The sequence below is a fragment of the Rhinolophus hipposideros genome, assembly GCF_964194185.1.
Source record: "Rhinolophus hipposideros genome assembly, chromosome: X".
Classification (NCBI taxonomy): domain Eukaryota; kingdom Metazoa; phylum Chordata; class Mammalia; order Chiroptera; family Rhinolophidae; genus Rhinolophus; species Rhinolophus hipposideros.
Genome location: NC_138046.1, coordinates 87,624,287 through 87,651,471, shown reverse-complemented (window position 1 = coordinate 87,651,471; position 27,185 = coordinate 87,624,287). Strand labels below are relative to the sequence as shown.

At 40.5% G+C, this 27,185-nt stretch overlaps 1 protein-coding gene and 1 pseudogene across 2 annotated transcripts in view; one reads left to right on the top strand and one right to left on the bottom strand.

The window, feature by feature from the left end:
- Positions 1-3,452: 3,452 nt before the first annotated feature.
- Positions 3,453-27,185, top strand: part of CLCN5 (chloride voltage-gated channel 5) — a 148,910-nt gene continuing 125,177 nt past the window's right edge. The window contains exon 1 of the mRNA XM_081042446.1: positions 3,453-3,610. Coding sequence (XP_080898572.1) covers positions 3,595-3,610 — 16 coding nt within the window. The 5' untranslated portion in view covers positions 3,453-3,594. The remainder of the gene's footprint in view (positions 3,611-27,185) is intronic.
- Positions 17,579-18,103, bottom strand: LOC308494456 (large ribosomal subunit protein uL11-like; annotated as a pseudogene). Its single transcript has one exon. The product of its transcript is annotated as a large ribosomal subunit protein uL11-like (transcript).

Below are 27,185 nucleotides of genomic sequence, written 5' to 3'. Positions count from 1 at the left end.
TTTGGTGAGATGTCCCACGGTTTCTCTGGTGTGGGGTCTCCCTCATTGAAATGGGTTTAAAAGCCTGACTTTTCATATTACAGATTTGTCTTTGGTGGCTTTACACTGACTGGGCATTTTGTACCCCTGACCACTTAGCTTGTCCAAAGTAGGCATTCAAAATTGCTCACTACAGTAGACACTGAATTAGAGTAATGGGGTTCTAGTTAGATTATTTGGATTGATTATGTGGATTCCAGTCTCAGTTCTACCAATAACTAATTATTAGCAGGGTCATCTTAAGTAAGTCAATGCATCCCATTGGCCTGTTTTCTGTACTGTAAAATGAGGGGATGTTTCTTCCAAAACCAAGGCAAGGGCTTTGGCGTCAGGTAGACCCAGGTTGAAATTCCAGTTCTACCACTTACTAAGACCTGTGGTTTTTGCTTTTCTGAGCCTCCGTTTTAATTTTAATTATTCAAATGGATATAATACTGAAAACTGCCTTGTAGATTTTCCAGTGTTGCAATGAGGATCGAGTTGGCTGTTACAAGCATCACTATATTCGATCACTATTCTTACTGCTACTCTGTGAACTAGGACAAGTTAACCTTTCTGTGGTTTTTCCCCTTATGAATAAAAGTGGAGAAATAACAGTACGTACCCCAATGGGGTTATTGTGGGCATTAAATGAGATGAAAAAAGTAAAGGGCTTGGAACAGCGTTTCACATATAATTATAGGCTGAAAATACGTGACCTAATAATAACCGGTATTCGATTTTTACTACTTATTACTGTGGGTCAGGAACTCAGGGTGACAATTTCATTCGAAAGACAAAACCAAAAAAGTGTACCGCAGGTTCGAAACAGTAAAACATAATGCAGTACTTTTTTTCTTTCAAAAGCAATTGACACGCCCAGTACTGGCTTAGGACCCGCCCAAGCTTCATTAAATATGGCAGCTAGCAGGGCCGGCCTACTGCGACTGCGCACGCGGAAACCCCTCCCAGCGCTTGGTTCTCGGTTGCTATCAAGGCCCCGCCGCCTCCCGGCCTGGCTTTACCCGGTCTCCACTCGGCCGAGGTGCGGGGAGAGGGCCAGCAGGGGCGCGCACGCGCAGACGTCAGCTGTGCTCGGCCGATACTTGGCGAGGCGCCTGTCACATGAGCCGCGCGCCCGCTCCGCTCCCCCTCCTCCCCGCCAGGCTGTGAATGAAGCTCTGCCGGCTACGTGGGGCGCTAGCTCAACTTGGTGTTCTGGACGCCAGAGCCGACTGTGCTCTCGGCCCGCCGAGTGCGGGCTCCGCCGCGCCTGACCTCGGCGACAGGTAAAGACAGACGGGCTGTCCCTTCCCCAACAGGTCCTCCGCGGGCCGCTGGCCCCCGGCCCACCCCTGGAGCACCCCCTGGGCGCAGCGACACCGGGAAGCGCTCCCTCGCTGGCTCGGCCCCCCGCAGATGGGGGTTCCCCGTGCCTGGCCGCCTCCGCCTGGCACTCGAAGGAGCTAGACCGGCTAGTTCTAGCCAGTGCAGGGCGGCATCTTCTCGGGAGCCCAGCCCTAGTGTCCCAGCAAGGGTCCCTGCGCTGTCCCAGCGAAGTTTTCTCGCGGAGCGGCGCCAAGCCTGCCTCGCTTTTGAATGGGGGAGGTTAGCTGCAGTCGTCCCCTTTCCAGGACTGGGGCAGGGTGGCTTTGGCTGGTAAAACTCTGTCAAGGCCCCGTTCTTCTCCCTCCTGCTCTGGACTCACAGGTTAGTGTGGATCTTGGCGAAGTGGAGTCCATACTCTCCGTAAAGTAGTTGCTGAGTTTTCCTTTTCCCACTTAACGTGCGGGTGGCCGGTTCTCTCCAGACTCTACGGGCTTGCGCCTGAGTGCCTTCACCCCCAAGCGCTTTCCCTTCACACTGATGCGCGTTTACCTTTATACATTTCAGAGCAAATCAGTTTCCTGGACTGCCAAGGGAAGTTGTGCGTGTGCCCGTGTGATAACGTGAGTGTAAGCTACCTCACATAAGCCAGGGAAATCCAGAACTGTGGAGCATAAAAAGCCAGTAAGAATCTGCTTTCCATAAACTTCATGCATTTATTAGCAGTTACCCAGTTGGATTTCAGAGATGTTAGACTTCGCCTGATCCCACCAGGCGCAGATCAGTACTATTTAACTGCACGCAAAATAAGAGGAAGGAGAAAAAAAGAAAGAAAGCAAACCTCCAAACACTGTCCCAGGTTCCAGATAAGTCATCGGAACGCTTTTTCCTGGTGAATCCATCCTGGGACTTTGTGAGTTCCTAGTTTTCTTGGACTTCGTGAACCTTTTCTTATGCAAAGCTTTGTCTTTTCTCTGTTGGTGTTTTGGGGACTAGTGTACACATTCACACTTTTGTCTTTAAAAAAAAAATCATTAAAGAAGGCCAAAATGATGACTCTCGAGTTTGTATTAGTCTTCAGTACGTGCACGCTAGCACTTTCACTTCAGGGTGGTGTTACTTCTACAGAAGCTATGGAAATAGCAATCTGCTTTGATGTACACCAGGTCAGAAAGGTGAGGACGTTTTCTTAGAAAAAGCAGATTGGCTCGTATGCTAATTAAGGAAGACCAATTTATTAATCAGGAACTTGTTTAGATGGACAAAGGATTTCATATATTAAACCTCTGAAACAAAGTAGTCAGACCTTTTATTTATTTTTCCCCCATTCCTAGCGTCTGCCTTTTATATCCTTGCGAATAGCATTGTCCTAAGACTGATTTTGATATTTTAAAAATAGCAATGAGCTGAATTAATTTGGCTTTACTTAAATTAGTATTTTATTTTTACATTTTTCTTTTTCTTTGATTCTCCCCCCCACCCCCCAATTATAAAAGCGATATATGCTCCCCATAGGACATGAGTGAAATGTGGGAAAGTACAATGAAGCGGACAGGAAGAACCGCGACACAGGGCATCACTCTTAACTTTTTAGTATACTTCCCTTTTTTTCCTATACAAGATCTATTTTCAAACTTTAAATAGTCACAAAATTTGCTGTCCTTTCTACTATTTTTTAATGTAAAGTTGGGTGTTTGGAGGTTTAGGAAGGTCATTGGATATCATGCTGCTCTTCATTCCCCAAAACATGGAACATCAAGATAGGAAGGATGCTTCACGGTCATTGGGCATCTCATCCAACCACCCATCCTTTGAGATTCCCAAACCCATTTACTGAAGATCCAGTGATTCATGCACAATTGGACAGCAGCACTCAGTGGCAATATTAACTGACTCTAGATCTTCCCATTCTTTCTTCAGCAATCCCTTTCTGCTTAGGGGGAACTTGGCACTGCCTGTGTCTGTATATCTTTGAAAGAGAGGTTCAGGGAGGGACAGGACATAATTTTCAAGGATTTGAAATGTTTTCTCTGTGTGTGTGTGTGTGTGTGTGTGTTGTCGTTGTTTTTTGTCACTTAGGTATTCATTTTTTCTGTTTATATTTTCAGGTTTGGGGCTTGAGTCTCTGGCAGAAAGTAAGACCACACGGTTTCTGTTCCATCTACATCCCATTCAAGCCTCCCTACAAAACTAGGGGGCTCTGGGAAACTCTGAGCCTGTGACCCCAACGTGGAAGAGGATAGAATCAACATGGCCATGTGGCAGGGTAAGAAATTAGCACTCATTCCTCTAACTGGTTTTTCCTCCATCTCTATCCTCCATCCCTACCTACCCACCCACCCCCCACCACCATGGCAGGCAGCCAGCTGTTTCTTTAATTTAACCCTTTGTCTTCATAAGGACAAAGCATATTAGTTTAAAAGAAGTCGCCGCTAGTTAGAAGTTCAAATTATTTTGAAGTGGGAGTAGGAGAGTGGTGGGGGAAGTAGCAGGAAAATGTAGAGCCAGAAGCATTTTCAAAGAACTCCCTTTGTTTGAACGTGTGCTTGTGGGGGTTACATGTGAGGAAACGGTGGACATTTTTTTCATATTTGTGTATTTCATTTGTTTCTGGCAAATTTCTATCATAAGGTTCTCAAATGTGGGGGAAAGAGATGTTAACACCTCACTGGCTTCATCTTCCCAGTAAAGACTTTAAACCATATTTAATGTTACAATGTTTGTATTTGGTGATAGAAGGAAAATGCCTGTTTTAATATTACGAACTACTGGAAAGCAAAGCTCAGTGATAGTGTAAGACCTGATGTCTTACATCTCTTGTGAACCTGCAAATTCCTACTATGCACAGTTTTTTTTTGGGGGGGGAGGGTTGAGGATTGGCCCTTTGGGAGAGTATCGGAATCTCCAGGGGTATGTGGGATTTTTACGTTTATCAAAAGGGAGTGTGGGTTTAAGAAATGATAGACAAATACTACCGAAGTTCATCTATGACCCACAAAAGGTTAAGGATGGGGTAGAATGAAGAGCTCAGATGTCTATAAATATTCAACAGGTAAGTTTGTTGGTGGTCTAATGTATGTTTTAAAACTGTCTCCTGTTGGTTATGACTTCAAGTATGTAGTCACACAAATATAACAACTATTTTTGATGTACGAGGACTGTCAAGTTAAAGATATTTGTTAAACTGGGATTCAGCCTGTATGGCCACTTTGACTCACACGATGGGTATTTATCAGGAGCAGTTTGAATATTCTTGTTTAAATCCTGAGACATTCCTTCATTCAACAAACAGAATACAGAGATGAAAAAGACATGCAACTCTGGACGGTTCCTTGTCTTAAGCGAAAGACAGACAAATAAACACATAATTGTTGTCAGGCTGAATAAGTGTTAGAATAGGGAGAGGTGCAAAATGCGATGGAAGCCCAGAGGAAAGCATAATGAACCCTGAATTTTGAGCCAGTCTGAAAAAAATGAGTGGGAGTTTGCCAGATGGGCAAATGAGAGAATTGCATTCTGGGCAGACAGAGAAGCACTGTTTGGGAACTTCCAATTGCTCTGTTTGCTTCGTGGGGCACGACCTCAGATGAAGCAGGGAAGGTAATCAGGAGCCAGATAATAAAGAGCCTTGTATGTTCTAGGAAGGATTTTACACTTTATCCTGAAGACAAAGATTCTAAACAGGGAAGTCACATAATCAGATTTTGTTTTATAAAGATGACTTTGGCAGCATTATTGAAGTGGATTTGGAGCTGGAGAGAATGGAAGCAAGAGCCATTTGGGAAGTTTTGGGTATAGTGGTTTAGGGAAGAGATGGTGAAGGTCTGAACAGAATGGGATGAATTCTAGAAATGTTCTGTGACTGGATGTGGGAGGAACCGAGCCTGGGTTGATAGCCAGCTTGGGTGCTTGGAGCCAGTGGTGCCTTTCACTGAGATAGGGAATATGGGAGATGGAGAGAAGGGCATGGAGATGGTGGGAAGTTAGGGTACTGAGCTTGGTTTGGCCTGTTTTGTTTGAGACACTTGTGGGCTGTCAGGTCATTGTTAAAAAGCCAATTCTGAAAATATGGAACTGGAGTTTGTGCAGGTGGGGATCTAAAGTTTTGTTCCTAATGATGCATAAAGTGATGGTGTGTTTTCTCTGTGTTTAATGAAAGTGTCATTAGTAGTTAATGCTTTATTTGTTTTATAATACAAACATTTTCATGGGTAACACTTCTTAATAAAAAGGTCATCATTTTCTTAATAAAACATTTTGCTATCCCAGGCCCTGAAATCTGATCTGCTTAAAATTACATTGTAGTAAAACCTAATTTTTCTGGCACTAGGAAAGAAGGGAGTACTCCACATGAGTAACTGCAGCGCATTTCTGTTTTTGTGCAACCTCTGAAGTGACCAGCAGAGTACAGTGATACTCTGGGTGGCAATGTAGTATAGTAGTTAAAAGCATGGGTCTGGGTTCAACACAGTTGATTCCATTGTTTGGTAGCTGAGACCTTGGGCAAGTCCCTTAACCTCTCGGTCTCTCGGTTTTCTCCTTTGTAAAATGGGGATAATAATAGAATGCATGTTACATGATTGTCGTGAAGATTAATTAAGTTAATATATGCAAAGCACTTGGAACATAGTATGTGTGCCATTATTATTAGTAGTAAGATGTTTAGAATATTGTGTATCATGTGTGTTCAGTAAAATTTAGCAATAGCTGTTGTTTCTACTATACTTCTATTAATACTATTATTAATACTATTTAATACATTAGTATTACTAAATAGTATTACTATTTAATACTATTAATACAATTATTTTGTTGTAGCTTGAGGTGGGACTGGGACTGTGTTCTATGGAGGGAACTGCATGTTGTCCTGCCCTATGGTAGTCTGTTTGGGACTTTAGGTAGAGGTTTAGAGCTGAAGAGAGCCTTAGAAAACATGTAGCCCACCCCCTAGAAGTTAAGTGACACTCCCATAGTCAAACAGGTTGATAGTAGTGACAGGACTAAAACTCCGGTCTCCTGATTCCCTGTTCCAATTTTCTTTCCATGGGCTCATGGAAGAGGGTAAGTGTGGGCCTTTCAGCTCAGGGAAGCTCCGAGTCAGTCTCTGGAGCTCGCTGAGGAACTCTTAAGAACTGGAGGAAGCCAAGTCTCCTTAGTCTCTCAGGTCAATGCTGTCTAATTCCTCCATGGAGAATTGGCTCAAAACTCACATACCTGTTAAACATGAACAACATTCTTATTTTGACTTCATTTGATGGAGCCCTCTAATCCATTTCCTGGTCACTTTAAACAGAGTGTACAGGGCATAATTTAATATTTTTGATAACTAAGGGTCATTATTAACAATACCAGTTTTATTAGTCTAATGGTCAAAACAATTTCGGATGGGATGAAGTTGGAGACTTGTGTTGTCAGCTGTTATTTATTCAGTTAACATGTATGAAGCACTAGTTGTGCACCAGGCACTATGCTGGGCTTTAGAGAGGTAATGGTCAGTAAAAACAGGTATGGTCTCTGCTCTCGTGGAGCTTACCAAATAAGATAAAGGTAGCATTTCAAGTTCATGAGATTATTTAGTGCTTAACAAATGTACTCAAGTAATTTGGAAAAATGACAATAGTGTACATTTAGAAGGATTAAAAAGGTTTCTTAATAAAGAAGGGGGTGCATCAGAATTGCCTGCTCAGGTCTCATCCTTGCAAATTGTGATTCAGTCTTAAGACCTGAGCATTTAAAGAAGTTCTGTAAGAAATTCTGGTGTGTAATCCTGCTTGGGAACTGCTGTATTAAAGAATGAAAAGATTTTTGTTTGTTTTTAATAGAGAAATGGTAAAGGAATTCAAAAAATATAGGAGACTATCTAATCTTGGGGTAGGGAAGATATTTATATACATAATATCTAAGGTAGAATAATGAAGAAAAAGAATATAATCAACTATATGAAAATTTTAAATTTCTGCACAAAACCATAAATAAAGTTAATGAGAAAACTGAAAACAATTGCAACAAGACTCATTATCCTTAATACGTAAAGTCCTATAGAGCAGAAAGAAAAATACAAGTATTTTACTGGAAAAATGGGCAAAGGATGGGAATAGGAAAATATATAAAAGAAGAAATTTAAATCACCAGTAAACATGAAAAAAAATTCATAGTAGTAAATAAAGGGGAATTAAAATGGCATACCATTTTCTCCACTAAAATTTGCAAAGATTAAAAAGGAATGACAAAGGAAAATCCAAGGTGGCAGAGTAGATAAACACTGTGCCTGCGTCCTTTCGTAAATACATTAAAATTACAACTAAATTACAGAACAGTCAACCTGAAGAACCATCTGAAGTCTAGCTGAACAGAAATTTTATGACTAAGTATATAAAGAAGCCACATCGAAACTGAAAAAAAAAAAAAGAAAGAAAGAAATGACAAAACTCAGGGTTGGCAAGGACAGTCGCACACACTTCTGATGGGAATATCAATTTGGCAATATTTATGAAAACCTTTTGACCCGGCAATTCCTTTTCTTGGAGTTTATCCTAAGGAAATAAATGTGCACAAAGGTGTATCAATAAGGATATTGATCGCAACATTTTCTATAGTGGGAAAATTGATAGCATTTGGCATTCTGATGCATTGATACCTTGCAACACTATAGTTACTAAAATGATGATGCAGAATTGTATTTATTAACATAGAAATGGGTTCATGATAGATGTTAAATGGTGGGGTGAGGGAAGCAGATCTCAAAGCAGCTCTTTTATCTCTATTGATAAAATAGTTAAAAGTGTGGACTCTGGGCTTAGAGTTAGATTCAAATCCCACCTTTATCAGCTGCCTGATGTTGGGAAGTTACTTACTTCAGTGTTCCTCAACTTCTGCATCAGTAAAAGAAGCACAAAATAGCAGCAAACATAATACTTCCCCATTTATACACCCATGAGGATCCCCTGTGGGTCTCCTAAACCCTCCCAAGCTCAAGCCTCACCCAGCACGATGAAATCTGAATCTCTGGGGATGGGATGCAGCACTCAGGCTTTTGGAAGTCCCCCAGGTGACTACAATGTATAGACAAGTTTGGGAACTGCTGAGTGAACACATAGAGGTGGCTGGGAGGATTAAATGAGAAAATCACAGTGCCTGACATGTGGTAACTACTCAGTATATGGTAGCTGTTATGAGTAACTCATTGTTTATAGTACGATCCATTTCAACATATGTGCTTGTGTCTATGTGTGTGTAATATAAATTCTGAGGGGATATACACAAAAGTATTTACAAAATTACAGTTAACTTTATTTTTGCTTGTTTGTATCTTCCAATTTTTCTGTAAGTAGCATGGATTCCTTGTTAATTTAAAAAAGGATAGTTTCTGAAGGAAATACCAGATATATGTGCACAGCTTTATATACTAAGGTATTTAGTAGAGTGAAAGACTGAAGACACCGTTTACATAGTAGGGGAGTGTAAGTAAATTGTGGTAGGTCTACAGAGTAAGATATCCGCCCATTAAAAATCAAGAGTAATGCTGAAGAAAATTTTCATGGTATAATGGAAAGGCATGGGATTATCCCATTTCTGGCTTTTTAATTTAAGTGTGGGTTTATGTGTATCTTGCGTGTTTCATGTTATATGCACAACTATGAATATGATGATCAACACAGAATAGAAAGAAATGAGCCAAAGTTGTTAAAGTGGCTACCTCTAGGTAGTAGGATGCATTTATTTTTCTTTTTTGTTACTTTTATTTTCCAAATTTTATGCCGTGAATATGCATTACTTCTATAATCAGAAAACAAGTGATTTGAAAATGAGATATAAAATAACATTGCCTCCCGCAAGGAGTGAATTGCGTGGGCTTCTGACAGTTGCTTCGGTCATTCTGTATCCCCTTTATTTCCAAACTGAAAAAAAGAAAAGAAAGAAACCAAGTCCCCGAGGGTTTGGTTAGAGCAGTTTTTTTGTTATTAATACTTCCTGAAGTACTCTTGTAATTTTTGGCCATCTCTCCTGTTGAATCCAAAAAGTTTTTTGGGAGTGAGAGTGGGGACAGGGAGATTGTACAAAAATGGGGAAATCACACTTAATTTAGTGTGGGAATTACGTAATAAAGCGAGGTGACAAAATATGTCAGGGTAAGCATAAAAATAAAGCACAGAAAAATTGCAATAAAATAGATAGTTGAAATGGCAAACTGTTCTGTTGGCTTCAGATCCAGAGGAACCATGTTTCAACCTTGCAGTTGTTTTTTTGTTGTTGTTTGTTTGTTTAGCACATCACAGTGTATCTGTAAACACTGCTGATTGAGCTAACGCATGGAGCGTAGGGGAGCATTACAGAGCAGTCAGTGAATTGATGACAGGCCTTCAGTATGAAATCTGGATAGCTGTGTGGCTTGATAGGTGGACCACCATCACCTAGGAAAAACCATCTGCTCCTGCCTGTTGACCAAAACGGTAGTGGCTGTGTGAGTCTCAGAAGTCACGTTAGAGCAGGAGTAAAGAAACAGGGTCCCTCCTCCCCTTTTCTTTTTCCTCTGTGGCCCAGTGTCTCACCTACAGCAGGTACAGAAATGAGTTCTTTGTTTTTCTGCACTATTGCCCTTTTATAGCTCCTCAGCGGGGCAGACAGGTGGGGGATGGATTATGATGAGAAGCATTGAGTAGGGGGTAAACCAAAACAATCTTTCAGATAACTTTTCTCTCAGAGCCAGCTACTCCTTCCCAAGCATATGGTTGTGGAAGGAGTATGGGCCTTGGAATCTGATACACCTGGATCTGAATCCAGCTCTGCCAGTTGGTAGCCAAGTTACCTAAACTCCCAAAGTTTCAGTTGTCTCATCTGGGGTCAAGTGTAGTCTCTGGAGCAGACTCCTTGGGTTTGTAGCCTGGCTTGATCATTGCTAGCTGTGGGCAAGGTATTTCATCTCTTTGTGCTTCACCTTCTTCATCTATAAAATGGAGTTAATAATGATAATACCTACTCATAGGATTATTGGGGGATAAAGTGAGTTAATATGCACATAAACATTCTTGGAACACTGCCTGGCACTTGTTAAGCTCTCACAGATGTTGACTTTTACTATCATAATATGCAACCTTTTACCTTTTATGACACTGTTTTACCTCCCACAGTTGTAGTTGAGAATGAGAATGAGCAAAATGCCTGGCCTGTCTTAGCTGCTCTGACTGTATAATAATTGCAGCAGCAGCAGCAAAAAAAAAAAAAAAAAAGATATGCTCTTAAAGGGATGTTTTTAAGCTGGAAAGGGTCTTTTGAGGTGATCTAGTGCAAATGTCTCATCTTGCAAAGGAGGAAACTGAGGTCCGGTGAAATTCCTTCTGGGTCATACAGCTGCCAAATGATGCACAGAGCTAGGACTCGCTCCTGGGCTCCTGATAGTCGATGCTGCCTGGCCCACTCTCTGCCAGTCTGTCTGCCTGTGTAGCCCTACTCGTTACATTGCCTCACCTAGGCTGGGCTGTTTTACAGTTTTCGGCTAAATATTAGTCTTTCCCTACTATCCTTTATTGCTACTTGGACAAGTTCAGGGTTTTTTGTTTGTTTGTTTTATTTTGGTTTTTACAAAGAATTGTCTTGTCATTGAGGCTTCCAGGGTGTGTTTTTTCTTCCCGTCACTCTGTTAGCATTTTTTGAAATAAACTATAGGTTCTTATGTTTTAACCAAAATTATGATTCAGAGCTTCCTGTTTCTGTAAGGCAGATCTGTGTGTGGTAGGATCAGGAGGAGGGTAGACTAGAAAGTTTCACTACAGGTGGCAACAGATGCCAGATTCTTCTTATTCTTCCTACCTTCTGTTAATACACAGGTATTTATAGACCTGTGGTCAGACTAAAGAAGCTGTTGAGGAGTTACTAGGATGAGGTAACCCCCTGAGTAATGGCATATTTTGAAGTTTTTCAACCTAATACCATTCAGGTGTTAGGTAGCATTTTATTGTATTTATTGAAGATTTCTGCCCTGACTACTTACATGAAGAACAACACAGAAATTGCAACATAGAGCAGTTAGAAATAAATCCAGGACAGGGCCCATCCAGTGGAGATGAACTGGGTATCACCAAGTGTATGAAATACTCTGGGCACTGAATTTTTCTTGTCTTCTGGGCCCCACACAAAGAGGTAAGCACAAGCCGCTATGGAAGGCAGTATGGAGGTTCCTCAAAAAATTAAAAATAGAATTACCGTATGACCCAGCAATCCCACTCCTAGGTATCTACCCCAAAAATCTGAAAACATTTATCCATAAAGACACGTGTGCTCCAATGTTCATTGCATCTTTGTTTACGGTGGCCAAGACATGGAAACAACCGAAATGTCCTTCAGTACATGAATGGATAAAGAAGTTGTGGTACATATACACAATGGAATACTATTCGGCGGTAAGAAAAGATGATATAGGAACATTTGTGACAACATGGATGGATCTTGAGATTATGATGCTAAGCAAAATAAGTCAGACTGAAAAAACAGAGAACCATATGATTTCACTGATATGTGGTATATGAACCAAAAACAACAAAAGATCAAGACAAACAAATGAGAAACAAAAACTCATAGACACAGACAATAGTTTAGTGGTTACCAGAGGGTAAGGGGGGAGGGGGTGGTAGATGAGGGTAAGGGGGATCAAATATATGGTGATGGGAGGAGAACTGACTCTGGCTGGTGAACACACAATGGGATTTATAGATGATGTAATATAGAATTGTACACCTGAAATCTATGTAACTTTACTAACAATTGTCACCCCAATAAACTGTAATTAAAAAAAAAAGATAAGCACACTAAATTACATTGTTGACATCTTCTGGCTAAAAAAATGTTCAGACCTAGAGAAACCCCCTGGCCCCGTTCGTACTAAGTCTTCTTTCTGGTGTTTCCACTGCCCTCCCTTGGCCTGGCCTGACCTGTGGCCACTTGTGACGCAACACTGAATATTCTCAGGTTGAAATCATGATCTTGAGAGTATTGAGAGGCAGGTGGGCAAAGGAATTGCCACCATCCAAATTCCCAACTCTGCCAAGGCCTTCTTTCCCTTGGGTTCAGCTGGTAATAAACAATAATACTAGATGCCTCTTCCTCTTACTGTCTCTATGTTAAATAATCGTACCTCCATCCACTCAGACATCAAAGCCGAGAGTCTGTGAGGCACCCCAGTCCTAACCCTAACCCACGTGCAGTCCACCCCTGGTGGCTTAGATCATTTCAGTCAGTCACATTCCTGGCAAATGCCTACTTACCTTTTGGCCATCAGCTCAAGAGTTGTCTCTTCTCTATGGTCTTTCCCCAAACCTTGCCCATCCTCTGGTAAAATTTGCCTTTCCCTTCTTTTTGTGTCTCCCCAATGTATTGTATACTCCTCGAAGGTATTGGATGTATTTGTTCAGTACTTCTGTTTTTGTGTCTGCTGTGTGCCAGGCACCGCATTGGGTAAGTGCTGGGGTTATAGCAGTGACCACAAAAACCATGATTCTTGCCCACCTAAGCCTTGCAGTCATGTGTGGGAGTTGGAATACAAACAGATAAATATACAAATATTTCATTATGAAGTGTTGTGAGTGCTACCCTGTTTCCCCAAAAATAAGACCTAGCCAGACAATCAGCTCTAATGCGTCTTTTGGAGCAAAAATTAATATAAGACCGGGTATAATATAATATAATATAATATAATTTAATATAATATAATATAATGTAAATAATAAAGACCGGGTCTTAATTTTTGCTCCAAAAGACGCATTAGAACTGATGGTCCGGCTAGGTCTTATTTTCGGGGAAACATGGTATGAAGTAAAGTCCTGTGAAAATGAATAATAAATGTGACATAATTTATTGGGCAGAAAGGTCTGGGAGGAAGTAACAAGTTCAGCTGAGACTGTAAAATGAGTAGGAGCTAATCCAGACAAAGAGTTAGGGGGAGAGCATCTCAGGCATAGGAAATGAAGTGGAAATCCCTGAAGTGGAAAGAGTCTGGATTCTTCCCCAGCACGGTCCTGTGTAGCTGGACCATAGTGAATGAGGTATACAGGGGCACGGGATGAAATTGGAGGGGTGGGCAGGTCACTGGGTATGTAGGCCATGTTACTAAGTATCCTAAGTACAATGTGAAGGCTTTGTGGATAGATTGGATAGGGCAGAGTACCAATGAATGAGAGGGGAGTGTCTTTTTCGTCTTCACATACCACCTACCTAGCAGAGAGTACCTAGCACATCCTGTGTGCGAATTGGGTCTTCAATAAGTGATAATTACCTTGCCTTCCTCCCAGAATTGCCATGGGATTTAAATGAAGTCAAGTATGCTAAGGTGCTTCGCAAAATATCGAATGTTAAACAAGTGTTATTTAGATGTGATTCACTAGATTCTATTCAGTGATGCTTACTGTCACTGAAAAAAAGAAACTGGATTCTCTGTTTAACTAGCAAAATCTCTCAGTCAGATCATCCCATACCATGAATATGCAGATGTATTGAGTTGTTACATATTCACAGTTGTCTCCATTGTCAGTGCCTTTATCTAATTATGACTGAGTGGAAACCACCTTACATTACACCATTATGTAGTACTCCTAGTTAGAGACCTTGAATTCACTCCACAAAATTTCTGAACCTAAGGAATTCCTTATTCAAGAGCTGGATTAATTCTGAGGAACAGCACCCTCTGAATTTGCATTTGAATGGGGGCAAGGTGAAGCACAGCAAGGTGTGGCTGCCACCCCCTGTGGCACTTGGTTTTCACACTGTTAGAAGAGCTAACAAAATCCTCAGTGAGCTGCTATTTTTATGTTAAAATACCTAGTTCTCTATTTGAGCTGCAGGACTGTTAGGCGATTGATTTAAAAGCCTCCTCTGTGAGGTGTTTGTGGGAGTATAAATTGTTAGAGCCCCTTTGGAGGGCAGCTTGGAAGTCCTTATCAAAATGTAAGCTGTGTATACCTTTTGTTCCAGTGACTCTAGTCTGAAAAGGAACTGCGCTTGTTAAAGGATGTTAGTTGCTTTTGATGTTGCCATTTTTTCACTATCGACAGTCTTGATGTCCATCATGAGAGACTAGTTATATTAATAATGGTGTATACACACGATGAAATACTGTGCATTTCACTCAAAGGAGTGAGACAGGGAATACTATCCACAGTACATTTTAAGTGGGCAAAAAGGTGCAGAATGGTATCGTATGATGCCATTTATGTAAGAAAGAAGGGGGAGGTAGAGGATAGATAGATATGAGTTTGTATATAAGTATACTTATATATGTATAGACATTTTCTGGAATGATGTACAAAAAACAGTTATTATTACTTTGGAAATTAGGGGTGGCAGGGCTAAGGGTTCTTCATTGTCACTTGCTACCTTTCCATACTGCTTGACTTGTTTACAACAAGCTATAATGCCTTTAAATAATAGCATTTAAGTAAAACCCATACCCCACTTGATTCTTTTTTTGACACTATTATACTAAGAAATAAAAGGTGTAATAGTGATTGAGGTGAGAGGTGAGGTCTGAAGTACAGGAGGCAGAGTCTGGGCAAATCAAGGACCTCTGAAATCTACCAGGGAATCATCATGGCGGGGGTGGGGGTGGGAGTGGGGGTGGGGAGGGGCAGGGAGGAGCTGTGGCTTTGTTAAAGCTTCACCTTGAGAAAGTAAGTGAGATAAAATTAGGTAAAAATCTTGCTTTTATTAGGTTTTGGGGAGTATGAAGGAATTTTAATTTTGTTATTAGTTTTGATCTGTGAATATTTTAATACCTAAGTAGCATAGCAGTTGTATTCTAGGCCACAGTTAATTATCTCCATGTCTCGATAAATTGTTGTTCTTGCTTAACTTGTTTAAATATTGTAAGTGAATGGCAGTCTACAATTTCTTGAGCTTTTTGCTTAAGGACCTGAGAACTTCAGGTATGATCTTATGTTTGAAGTCGAGAAGATATAAGTAGCCTGATATTTACATTAAAATGTTGTGATTAAATTAAATCCTGAAATGCTTCAAGATCGTTTTAGCCCACTTTCCCCTCCCTTCCCCCCAAAAGAAGGCTTTTGCCTTAGATACAAGAAGTAAAAGGAATGTCCAGCTAAATGTCCTATTGATTTGGTTAATGAATAGTTCCTTCACTCAGTTGTGTGTGTTTAGAGACTAGAGTCACTAGCCTGTCTTAACTGACCCTGCTTCTTGAGTATTTGAAATTTTAGCCAGGAGATGGATGGTAGAAAACAATGGATTAAGAAGTAAGACAGGTTTTACTCTTGGATATATAATTATATGCATAAGGTATATAATTGGGCAGGTGGCAGAGACTAGCATGATGGGAACAATTGTGAGGAAGGAGAAAGGCTAAGTAATTTCAGGGTATAGATTGGTATAGAAAGACTGGTATCATAGAGTGCAACTTTTGAGAGATGTTTCTGGTTATGGAAATCAGAGCACAAGGAGCTACCTGGAATATGGTTTGAGGTTGAACCCAAACCTGGACCTAGAAGTTATGCTTGGAGAATCAGACAGGAGGATTCTCGTCTTTGCTAGTGATCACAGAAGCTGTTAGAAATGGCTCCAGCTTGGCCTAGGTGTAAAGGAGGGAGGAACTGGGACAAGAAACCAGACATCCTAGAAAGATGGACAGAGAAGACCCAAGCCATGAGTGGGCTGGACTTTGTATCTACTGAGAGCCGGTACTTGGCTGCCTTTGTAGAGGATGTTACTGAGAGCTTCACTCCATAGTGAAGCATTCGGATTTGACTGAGGTTGAGGAAGGGAACAGATATTTGGTTACTTAGTGTGTGTTTTTTCCCAAGTGCTTTACATGGATTCTGAGCTATTGATAGAGATATAATTAGGAATGGCAGAGTCTGGCTCTAGAACCTGTGCTCATAGTTATTCTGTATTCATAGGACCATCACTCCAAGAATCCCTCGTCCACCACCAGCCCAAAACAATCAGGGTGGAAGCCAGCTGAAAGAAGGAAGCTTTCCATTAGAGTACCCCTGTTGTGGTACCAATGAGCAAGTGAAATGATCTCAAGGGAGTAAGAAAGCAGAAGGCTTGAATAAACAGCTGATGGATAAGTGAAATACAATTCTGTGGCCAAAGTTCTGGATTCTTTCTATATTGAAAAACATAATTTAGTGAGTGTCTTCTGTGTAGAAGACACTGCTAGGTGTCACATGTGGGACTAAGAGGAATCAGAAGCAGATACTGTCCTTCCTACAGCTAGTCTCTGAGGAAATTAAAATATGTACACAAACAACCATGACTCAAGCTAATGCTAGATACACATTAGAAGAGAGGTTTAGAATCCCCTAGGAGTCAGACCAAAGTGAGGTGGTGGCCGCTGAGGCAGACCACTCAGGTACCGTGTTTCCCCCAAAATAAGACCAGGTCCTATATTAATTTTTGCTCCAAAAGGCGCATTAGGGCTTATGTTCAGGGGATGTCATCCTGAAAAATTACGCTATGGCTTATTTTCTGGTTAGGTCTTATTGTGGCGGGAACATGGTAGACCACAAAGGTGAGATGGTGGCCTCTCAGGAAGCATGGGGTGAGTTTTTCTATATTTGTTGATGTTGGAGATAGGATTTCAGGCAGCAAAGTACAGGGTCCATTTGGGGTAGTGAGGAAAGTATCATGCCAGGCCCGTTATATTTATTTGCATTGCTTCGTTCAGTCCTCATAACAACCCTCTATTGACCAAGTGACTTATTGTGAAAACTAGGGAACTTTTGAGAGTGAAGTGGTGTGCTAATCAGAGGGTAGGCATAGACAGTTACTGACCCAGGAAAACCAGGACGTATGAGGCAGGTGGTATTACCCTCATTCCACAAATGAGAAAAATGAGGCTCTGAGTCACATAGCAAGGAAGTGGTAGAGCCAGGACTTGAATTCCGCTCTGGTTCCTAAGCTAAGAGATCCATACTTCATTCTGTAAGCAATGGGGGACAATTGAAGGGCTTTGAGCAGAGAACGTCATGGTTAGAGCTGTGTAAGACAGATGGGAAGGAGATACTGGAATTGGGGAGATTGCTGAGACAGAGTCAGGTAGAACATTATGAGGGCCTGGATATAAGATGTTGACTTTGGGGATTTAAAGCAAGGCATCAGCGTGAAAGACATCACAAAGGAAGAAATGACAAAGCTTGACTATTGGTCAACTTCAGAGGGAGACAAAGATTAAAGGATGACTCAGGATTTCAAGTTGTTGTTGTTATTATTATTGGTTGTCAAATGATCTTTAATTGAAATATTTTCCTTTGTAGTTCTTAACTAGCTGGGCCTTCCCCAGCTGTTGATGACTGTTGATGTCATCTGTGATGTCTTGAGGGTGGCGGTCCTCAACATTGCGGCCCCCAGACTGGGCTGTCCCCAAGATCTCTTTAATGGTTCTCTATTTAGAGAGTTCTGTAGCTAAAGATCGGTACCACATCTGTCTGGCAATGTTGACAGTCTTATCAAAAGTGGTATTTCCACTGTGCTTAATGCTTTTTCCTTCTTTCTGTCTCCTGGCGGTTCTTTGAGGGCTGTGATGATCAGGGCAGAAGGCACTACCTCAGTCTGGGCCTGTGTTCTGAATGGTCAGTTGCACTGTAATCCTCAGACCCTTCCAATCACTGGTTGCTTTGGCGTCGTCACCGACCTTTTTGGGAGACAGACCCAGGGGGCCGATTTTGGGGGCCTGGACAGACGTGGCACTGACTTCCCCACTGGTGCACCTCAGGTATACAACTTTGATCTCGTTGGGGTTGAACTTTGGCAGCATGGTGGACGTGGCTGGTGTGGGATGAACCTGAATTCGGGACGACTGAAGAAAATTGAAGCTTGGCCTCCAAGCTGAAATCCCAAAGCTCAAATTGTTTTAGTGAAAACATTCTTAACCAAAAGTAGCCATTGCAACCTAGAAAGGTAATGTGAGTTTTTATTAGTATTCTAGACTAAGAAATTCCACTTCTCAGTGCAGTTGACTTACTGACTTGTAATCACGAACAAATTATTTAACCCTCCTTTGCTCACATTTACTTAGCTGTAAAATGTAATATCTGTCACTAAACAGCCCCTGAAATAGCTCAGCTTGCCTGAATTTTTTTTTTTATTGAATTTATTGGGGTGACAATTGTTAGTAAATTTACATAGATTTCAGGTGTACAATTCTGTATTACATCGTCTATAAATCCCATTGTGTGTTCACCACCCAGAGTCAGTTCTCCTTCCATCACCATATATTTGATCCCCTTTACCCTCATCACCCACCCCCCACCCCCTTACCCTCTGGTAACCACTAAATTATTGTCTGTGTCTATGAGTTTTTCTTTTTCATTTATTTGTCTTGTTCTTTTTGGTTTATATACCACATATCAGTGAAATCATAGGGTTCTCTGCTTTGTCTGTCTGACTTATTTCACTTAGCATTATACTCTCAAGATCCATACCTGAATTTTTTTTAACCTCCACATTTTTTAAATTTGAGTGCTTGTGCTCAGCAATGTGAAATTGAATCCCAGTGATGAATACACTCACTTTTATGTTGTCAAAACAATAATCATAATATTGATAATGATGTGTTGTCTCCCTTTTTTGAACTCCTGCTTCTATTATCACCTTTAACTAATTGCCAGATTAATTCTAATGCCTGCTTTATAACATCTTTTCTATTGTTGTCTTAAACTGCTTTAAGTTATTTATTATGGTTTAAATTTTTAATTATTTTTATTAGTTCCCTGGATAGAATGGAAAACATATGTGTCCCTCTATTCTTCATACTGCCTTAAATCGAGGCACCCAGGAAATACTGATTGATTTGATTTGACTAGTATAATGGCACAATAGGACTGCTTCTCCTTTTGCTTTGTACGTTATACTTTATTAATACGGTCTCAAGTAGTAGTATTAGCTTTTTGGTAGCTACATCTTACTGTGAAGTCATAATGAGCCCAAGGCCTACTCTTTCTCCAAGTATGTCTCTATGTCTCTCTTTTTATCTTTTATTTTTATTTTTTTTAGAGAAACCTTTCTGGTCTAGCTTTTACTTAAATCTTAATGTAGTTAAATTTTTATTTCTTGTTCATCTTGTTAGTTTTAGCATTATTATCATACCTATTTCATAAACATCTTTAAGTAATTAATAAAATATTGCTTGGTATATTAGTTTTCTATTGCAGCGTAATAAATTACCACAAACATAGTGGCTCAAAGCAGTACCCATTTATGATCTCACAGTTTCCATAGGGCATGAGTCTGTCATAGCTCAGCTGGGTCATTTGCTGGGTCTCTCAGGCTGCAATCAAGCTGTTGACTGGGATCGTAATTTCATCTGGGGTTTGGGGTCTTCCAAGCATACATGGCTGTTGGCAGAATTTAGTTCATTGTGTTTGTAGGATTGAGTCTCTCAGATCCTAGGGTCCACCTGTCATTCCCTCCCACAGGACCCTGTGCATAGGCACTTCACAGCGTAGTAACTTGCTTCTTCAAGGCCAGCAAGAGATAAAGTCTCTGTCATGCTAGCAAAAAGGAATCCCATTTGTGTGTGTGTGTGTGTGTGTGGTAGAGAGAGAGAGAGAGAGAGAGAGAGAGAGAGAGAGAGAGAGAGAGAGAGAGAGAGAGAGAGAGAGAGAGGGAGGGAGAGAATATTAGCCTAATCATGGCAGCCACCTTTGCTGTATTCTGTTGGCTAGAAGCTAATCACAGATCCCACCACACTCAAGGCAAGGGGATTATATAAGGCCGTGAACACCAGGAGGTAGCATTATTGGGGATCAACTACAAGTGTCTGCCAACTTGGCATAGAGCTGAACGAGGCTAACTGGAGACTTTGCTACTTACCATTAATGCATTAATGGACACTCATTGGGTAAGGCTGCTCTGACAGCTGTGACTTTAACTTTACCATCATGTAGCAAATGTTTTTCATCTTGCTTACAAAGTTGTAATGAGGGATGATGTTCAATGATTTGCCTAAAATCATTCATCATGTGGTACCTTTCACTGAGACAGAGAGCACTGGACTAGGAGTAGAATTGTGGAGATGGAGATGGCAGTTTGGATGCTCATAGATATCTAAGTATAGATTCATCTCCCCAGGATCTGGGGCTTAGGAGAGGGTTTAGGCTGGAATCGAGATTTGGGAATCTTCCAGGTAGAGATGATAAATAGAGCCTAGGGTATGTGTATAGTTTGAGAGAGGAAAGGTGCCACGGGTGGAGTTCTAAGGGAAACCCAGGTACTTTCTCTAAGTGATTCCCCTGACCTCCTAATCGAAAACCACAACAAAAAAGGAAACAAGTTATCCAGCTCTGGGGGAAAAGTCCTATTATTTTTATTTGCTTCTGCCTTCAGTCCCATCTCTTCTGTCTATTTCAGGTACTACTTATGTGATTACCCCACTTTTCTTCTGGTATCTTCCTTTCCACTGGACCCATTCACTCGACTCTCCATTAACATGTTGTAATCTCCCTTTGCTGTGCTGTCTAGCTACCAATTCCTATGTAGCCAGCCACTTAACCTTCTGGGCCTCAATTTTCTCAAAGGTTGAGAGGCATAATACAGGGAGAAGGTCATGACTTTCAAGAAGCCTCTTTCCGATCTAAATTCTGTTCTGCCATCTTATTTCTCTCCCCCTTTCCCTTCTTGGTTCTGTTGACAGTTCAGTTCCTTTTTGAAACTTCCTTCCCTTGGCCACAGAGTTGTTATACTCTCGTTCTCTTTCTGCCTGCCTCTCCCACTGCTTCTGCTTCGTCTTTGCTTCCCTCTGCTCTCCTTAATTATCCATATTTGGGAGTGTTGAGTTCTTTGACTTTTCTCTCTTTATACACTGTCCCTCTGAGATTTCATCTTCTCTCCTGGCTTTACATGTGCTGGTTTTTAATTATAAAAGTAACACATGATGACATGTTCATCTTTAAAAATATAGAAGCATCTTGAGTAAAAAGTGAAAGTGCCCCCTCAACCTCCTCCTTAGAGGTAACCACCGTTATCATATTGGTGTCCTGTCTTCCAGGTGTTGAGTTCCCAGCCCATAAATTTAGCTCTAAACTCTAGTTTTTCATCCATAAGTGCAATCAGGATACCCTTACTCGAATGTTCCACTATCAGCATGTCAAATTCTCTAGCTGAATGACTTTATGGGCATGTGGTTGATGTGATTCTTTCTGTGGTTGTTTCTGTTCTGTGATTTGTTCATGTCTAATATGTATTTCTTTTTGTGTCCCCATAGCATTAAAGAGTAGATATTTCTGTATGTTTGTTAGATCCTATTATTTTCTGGCTGATAAGCTCTTGTTAGTACTCCTTCCCAATTTGCTTATATGCACAGACCCAAGGAAATAGAATATCCCTCGATCAAAATTTTAGATGAAAAGGTGGATGACTGGATGTCATTGGGAAACAGAAATGTGAGCAGTTGGGTGAGTAAGAGGAAGCACGGGACTTGATGGAGGAGAATAAATGTGGGTAGTATATTGGAAACTTTGATCAGTAAATTAAAGCCAAGGTGCTAACATTAAAGAAATATGTAATGGGATCTAAAACTTAAATATCTTAATCTAAAATATTAGCTACCAAAATCGCTATTTGTGTGAAAACATTGTTTGGACTCTGAAAAAGATATGTGCATAAGCTCTGCAGTGTAATGGGTCATTTTACAAAAGTATTTTTTACTATATGCACATTTCCCCCCCTTTTTCTGCCCTCCCCCCTCCGGTTCAAGCCGTTGTTTCTCAGTCTAGTTGTGTAGGATACAGCTCCCTGACCCATACTGGTATTATGAGCCTTGCGCTCCCCCCCGCCCCCCTGCTGAGGCAGTCGGTCACCAGTCTGTTGGCCACTCACAGCAGCTCGCAGCAGCTCGCGGCAGCTCTCGCCAGCTGTTGGCCGCTCTTGATGGCTGCCAGCCACTCACGTTGGCCACTGGCTGCTCCTGGAAGCGCACAGTAGCCCACGGCAGCACACAGCAGCCGGCGGCAGCACACGCCGACCTCCGGCTGCTCACCGCAGCCCAGCTCCAGGGAGAGCCGTTGTTCACAATCTTAGCTGTAGAGGGTGCAGCTCACTGGCCCATGTGGGAATCAAACCGGCGACCTCGCCGTTAGGAGCACAGTACTGCAACCACCTGAGCCACTGGGCCGGTCTATAGATGGGTATTAATTGCAAATTAACTGTAAAGGTTATGCCTTTTGAAAACCCAGATTGCCAATGGAAATTTGATCACACCATGTTGTATTAATCAGGCTGTGTCATAAGCAGTGACACTGAAAAATTGCAGGTCTCTGTATGAGCTTATTTTTTTTTAATTTTTTTTTTTGTATGAGCTTAATTCCAAAGGAATTTAGGGTAGCTTTGGTTGAGAATCCATAGTTGTGGTTCTCAACTGGGGGCCATTTTTCTCGTCTGGGGACATTGGGCAGTGTCCGGAGGACTTTTTGGTTGTCACAACTGTGGAGGGATATTACTGTCATCCAGTGGGTATAAATCAGGGAAGCTGCTAAATATCGTATATTGCCCAGGCCAGCCCTCCACAACAAAGAATTATCTGACCCAAGACATCAGCTGTGCTGAAGCTGAGAAACCCTACTCCAGGAAATTTGGGATTGGGGAGAGATCCATGGAGGTGTTCGTTGATGCCCCTTTGTCTTTATGCTGATGTCCTGTAATTCTTAATCTTGGAAGATATGACGATTGTTTGGATTTCAGTGATAGCAGCATAAATACCAGATAAATGAACCGTGTATGCTTTTCTAGGTATTCTACTTACTTGGGAAATTATTCTAATTATTAAAGGAAATTATCCCCAAACTTTGTCAATACTCATTTTTTTCAAGGGGAACTTATTGCCAGGACACTTAAAGAGAGGTAAACAAGAATGCTAAGACCTGGTGTAATTTTATCTTGAGTTGTTGCTGTGGTATACGACATTTCAATTCTCAGCCCTAAAAACTGCAGGCTACCCACCTTATATTAAACTGAGATAGAGCTCAGGAGTTTAAGTGGGTTGCCCATAGGGTTTCCAGGTGGGAATTCCCGCCTGTTCTCAGGAATTTTTTTCGCTTTTCCATTCCCAAATCCTGAGATATAAACTGTTTTCTGTTCTCCACGATGAATTGTTTCCACAAATTGATGGCCGATACTACCACTGGGTTCAAGGAGCTGATTTTCCCGATTTTCCAACCAACTTTTCTCGGGATTCGGGAACGGAAAAACGAAAAAAATTCCTGAGAATGTGTGGGAATTCCTGCCTAGAAACCCTAGTTGCCCAAGGCCATGTGGTGGTTTAATCATAGATCCTGGGCCACAAATCGGGTTTCTTGATTGCTGGGCCATTCATCGTTTCTTCAGTTTTACCATCGCTTCTGTATCCCTGCTCCTCTGCTTTGAGTCTTCTGAAATGCACAATCAAGTATGTCAAAGATTGGATGGTCTTAGGTGCTGGGCATTTTGCAAATTTATGCAAGAATATTCAATCTCACTAGTTATCTTAAAAAAGCAACAAAAATAACCCAAAATAATGCAGTTAAAATTAAGGAGTTATACCTTTTCCTTAACCATGGATACAATAGTACAGCAAATGGGGGACAGAGCTTAACAAAAGTGGTAGGATGAAAGGACTGTTATATAACACAGCTGGATGGCATTTCTCTAAGCTACCATTTTGAAGAATGTTGCCTTTTGGACAAACTCCCAAACTCCATTTGGCTAGCACTTTGGAATTTTAACTGGGTAAAAAATATGATTTTCCATTGCTCCCAGCTGCCCTGCGCAGTTTAATAGACAACTGTTTAAAAGAGAATAGAACCAGCATTGATTTTCTTTATGAACTTAGGAAATACACTTGGTTTTCTCTATGCTCAGTTTCTTCATATAGTAAATGGAGGATGATAATGATAAATAAAGGCAGTCAGTATTTATTGAGCCCTTACAATCTTGCCAGGTACTGTTCTAAGCCTTTTACATATATTGAACTTCAGTAAATCTCTGTAAAGTAAATACTATTATTCCCATTTTAAAATTGAGGAAACTAAGGCAATGAGAGGTTAAGTAACTAGCTTTCACAGTTAATAAGTAGTAGCGCCTGATATGAATTGGGACATGCTGTAAATGGAAAATGTACACCAGATTTCAAAGAAGTAGTATGATAAAAAGAATATAAAGTATTTCAATAATTTTTAAAACATTGATTACATATGATATTCTTTTGGATATATTGGGTCAAATAAAATCTCTTATTAAAATTAATTTCATCGCATTTCATTTTAGTTTTCTTAATGTGGTTTCTAGAAAATTTTTTTTAGTTAAAGTTTATTGGGATGACAATGGTTACTAAAGTTACATAGGTTTCAAGTGTACGATTCTGTAACACATCATTTACATATCACATTGTGTGTTCACCACCCAGAGTCAGTTCTCCTTCCATCACCATATATTTGACCCCATTTACCCTCATCTACCACCCCTCCCCCTTACCTAGAAAAGTTAAGGTTACATATGTGACTAGTATTTTTATATTTCTGTTCGATGGCTCTGTTCTAGAGAGGTTTATCAAGGCAGCTCCCGGGGGTGGGTGATTCTCACCCTATTATCACATAGGTGACAGTAAAAGTTGAGGAAGGCAAAAATATTAAATTCATTGGGCTAACGTTTGCTGCTATTGCCCGTAAGTCTCTAAGGTGGATATTATGTCTAACCTCTAATGCTTGCATTATTAAGGAGTGAGGAGGGAGGATGTTTTTAAACTTATGTAAGTTCTAAAATTTCAGTCCTGTAGATATCTATTGAATAACTGTGTAAGATACTGTGTTGAGTTGATAATGTGGCTTAGGTAAAAATCAATGACTTGGGCCTTGCCATCGAGGAGCTTATAATCTAGTAAAAGAACATGTACGTACACAGCTCTACATAAAATCATAAGTAATGAGTGGTAGAAACAAAGGGCTTAGAATCTTAAGAGCACAAGAGGTAATCTGCAGCTATGGTGAGGAGGAGGGAAGGGGGTGACATTTGAGCTGGTTGGAGCAAGATAGGATTTTAATAGAGGTCCTCTCTGTACTCAAAGGAACAGTCAGAAATAGGTGTCAGGTCACTGAGCTGGCATGGTTTTTTGCTCACCAAACGGAAGCTCTGTGTGGCATAAAACGGAGACAGGTCATTGAAATGGGGATTTTTTTTTAGGACATGTTTGTGTTGCTATGCCTTTTTCAGCAGATCCCTTCCTTGCACATACATAGAAACCCACCCACCAAACAGACTACTTATCTAAGTCTTTTGATTTCTGATCAGCTAGGCAGCAAGTGTTGCTTAAGCACGTATCTCGTGCCTGTGCATATGTTTTGAGGTACATATAGATAGACGGGCTGGGAGATAAATTGTTTTTAAATTGCAGTTACAGTGGGCCAACCTTGAAATTTAGATTTAACATGAATTTCTTATAAATTGTTATCTAATCACTGAAGCACATAATGGTAGCTCCCTCCATGGAGAGGAGTAAGTAAGGGGCAGAAAGAGGCCACAAATGTTATTCTAACAGAAGCTTCTTTACCTTGAAATGAAGAAGTGGGGGGAAAAATACTCCCTTCAGCCCCCACCAATACTACTGTGTTCAATTCTGTCCTTTCCTTCCATCTACTCATTGTTCATCAAATTGATTGGTTTGGTTTTGTGGAAGTCGCTTGGCATTAAGGAAAAAAGACTGAAAAAAAATAAAGAATATTGCTTTCAAGATAAAATTCAGAAAGAAAAGAACTCTTTAGCCTTAAGCGGTGGGGACTCTTCACTCTATACTTGCAGAAACGTTGTCTTCTAGGTGGGATTTTTGTTGTTGTTGTTTGATTGTTTTATGCTAATAGTTTTGCCCCTATTAATGTAGAAGACGCTACGGTAACTCCTCCCTGCTCTCTGGAGGATACCATACAATTCATTGGTTTTTCCTTTCATAGAATCCTAAAATGTTAAAGTTACAAAGGGATACTCTTGTAGAATGTTAGAGTAACTAAGTCTTTTAGAAATGATAATCCATCTTTTCTCTTTAAAAAGTAAAAATTAATATGTTCTTATTATAAACCAGTATTTAAAAATTAGAAAATACAAATAAGGAACAAAGAATTTTCACATCCCAATTTTTTTTAAAAAGAGAATATTTTGAACATTTGCTGTATATAGCCTTCTAGAGTGTGTGTGTGTGTGTGTGTGTGTGTGTGTGTGTGTGTAACTTGAACAATAAAATGTATTATAGCACTTTATAAACTGCCTTTTTTCATCTTGACGTCATGGACATATTTCTATATTGTCAGCTCTTCATCTACAATAACGCTTTTGACTACTCCACTGAATGAGTGTACCATGGTTTATTTAAGCAGTCCCCTGTTGTGAGACATTGCAGTTGTTTCCAGTTGTTCTTTGTCATTACCAGTGTTGCATTGAACATTTTCTTTATCACACCCTTAACTGTTTCTTCAACAGAAATGATAAAAAGTAAAATTGGATACATAGAAGGGTAAAGGTTGATGAGTTTACACTCTTGAACTATTGCCAATCCTGTGTATTATCCTTGGGAAAATATTTGTCAATTTGGTAAGTCAAAAAGCTTTTCCTTCAATTACGAGTGAGGTTCTTTTCTTCATCTGCTTATATTCTTGGTGATTCCTATTGGTAGCCACTTTTTAAGTAATTGGAGTTTCTAAATTATTAAGGATAGTAATTCTGTCATAATATTGCACATATTTCTTTTCAGTTTTGATATTTGTTTTATAATTGATTTGCTTTTAATGTACCCAAGTTTTCCATTTTTATACAGTCAAATGTACCAGCCTTTCTTTTGTGGTGTATACTTTACATGTGTCTCACCACAGAGTAGGGACTTG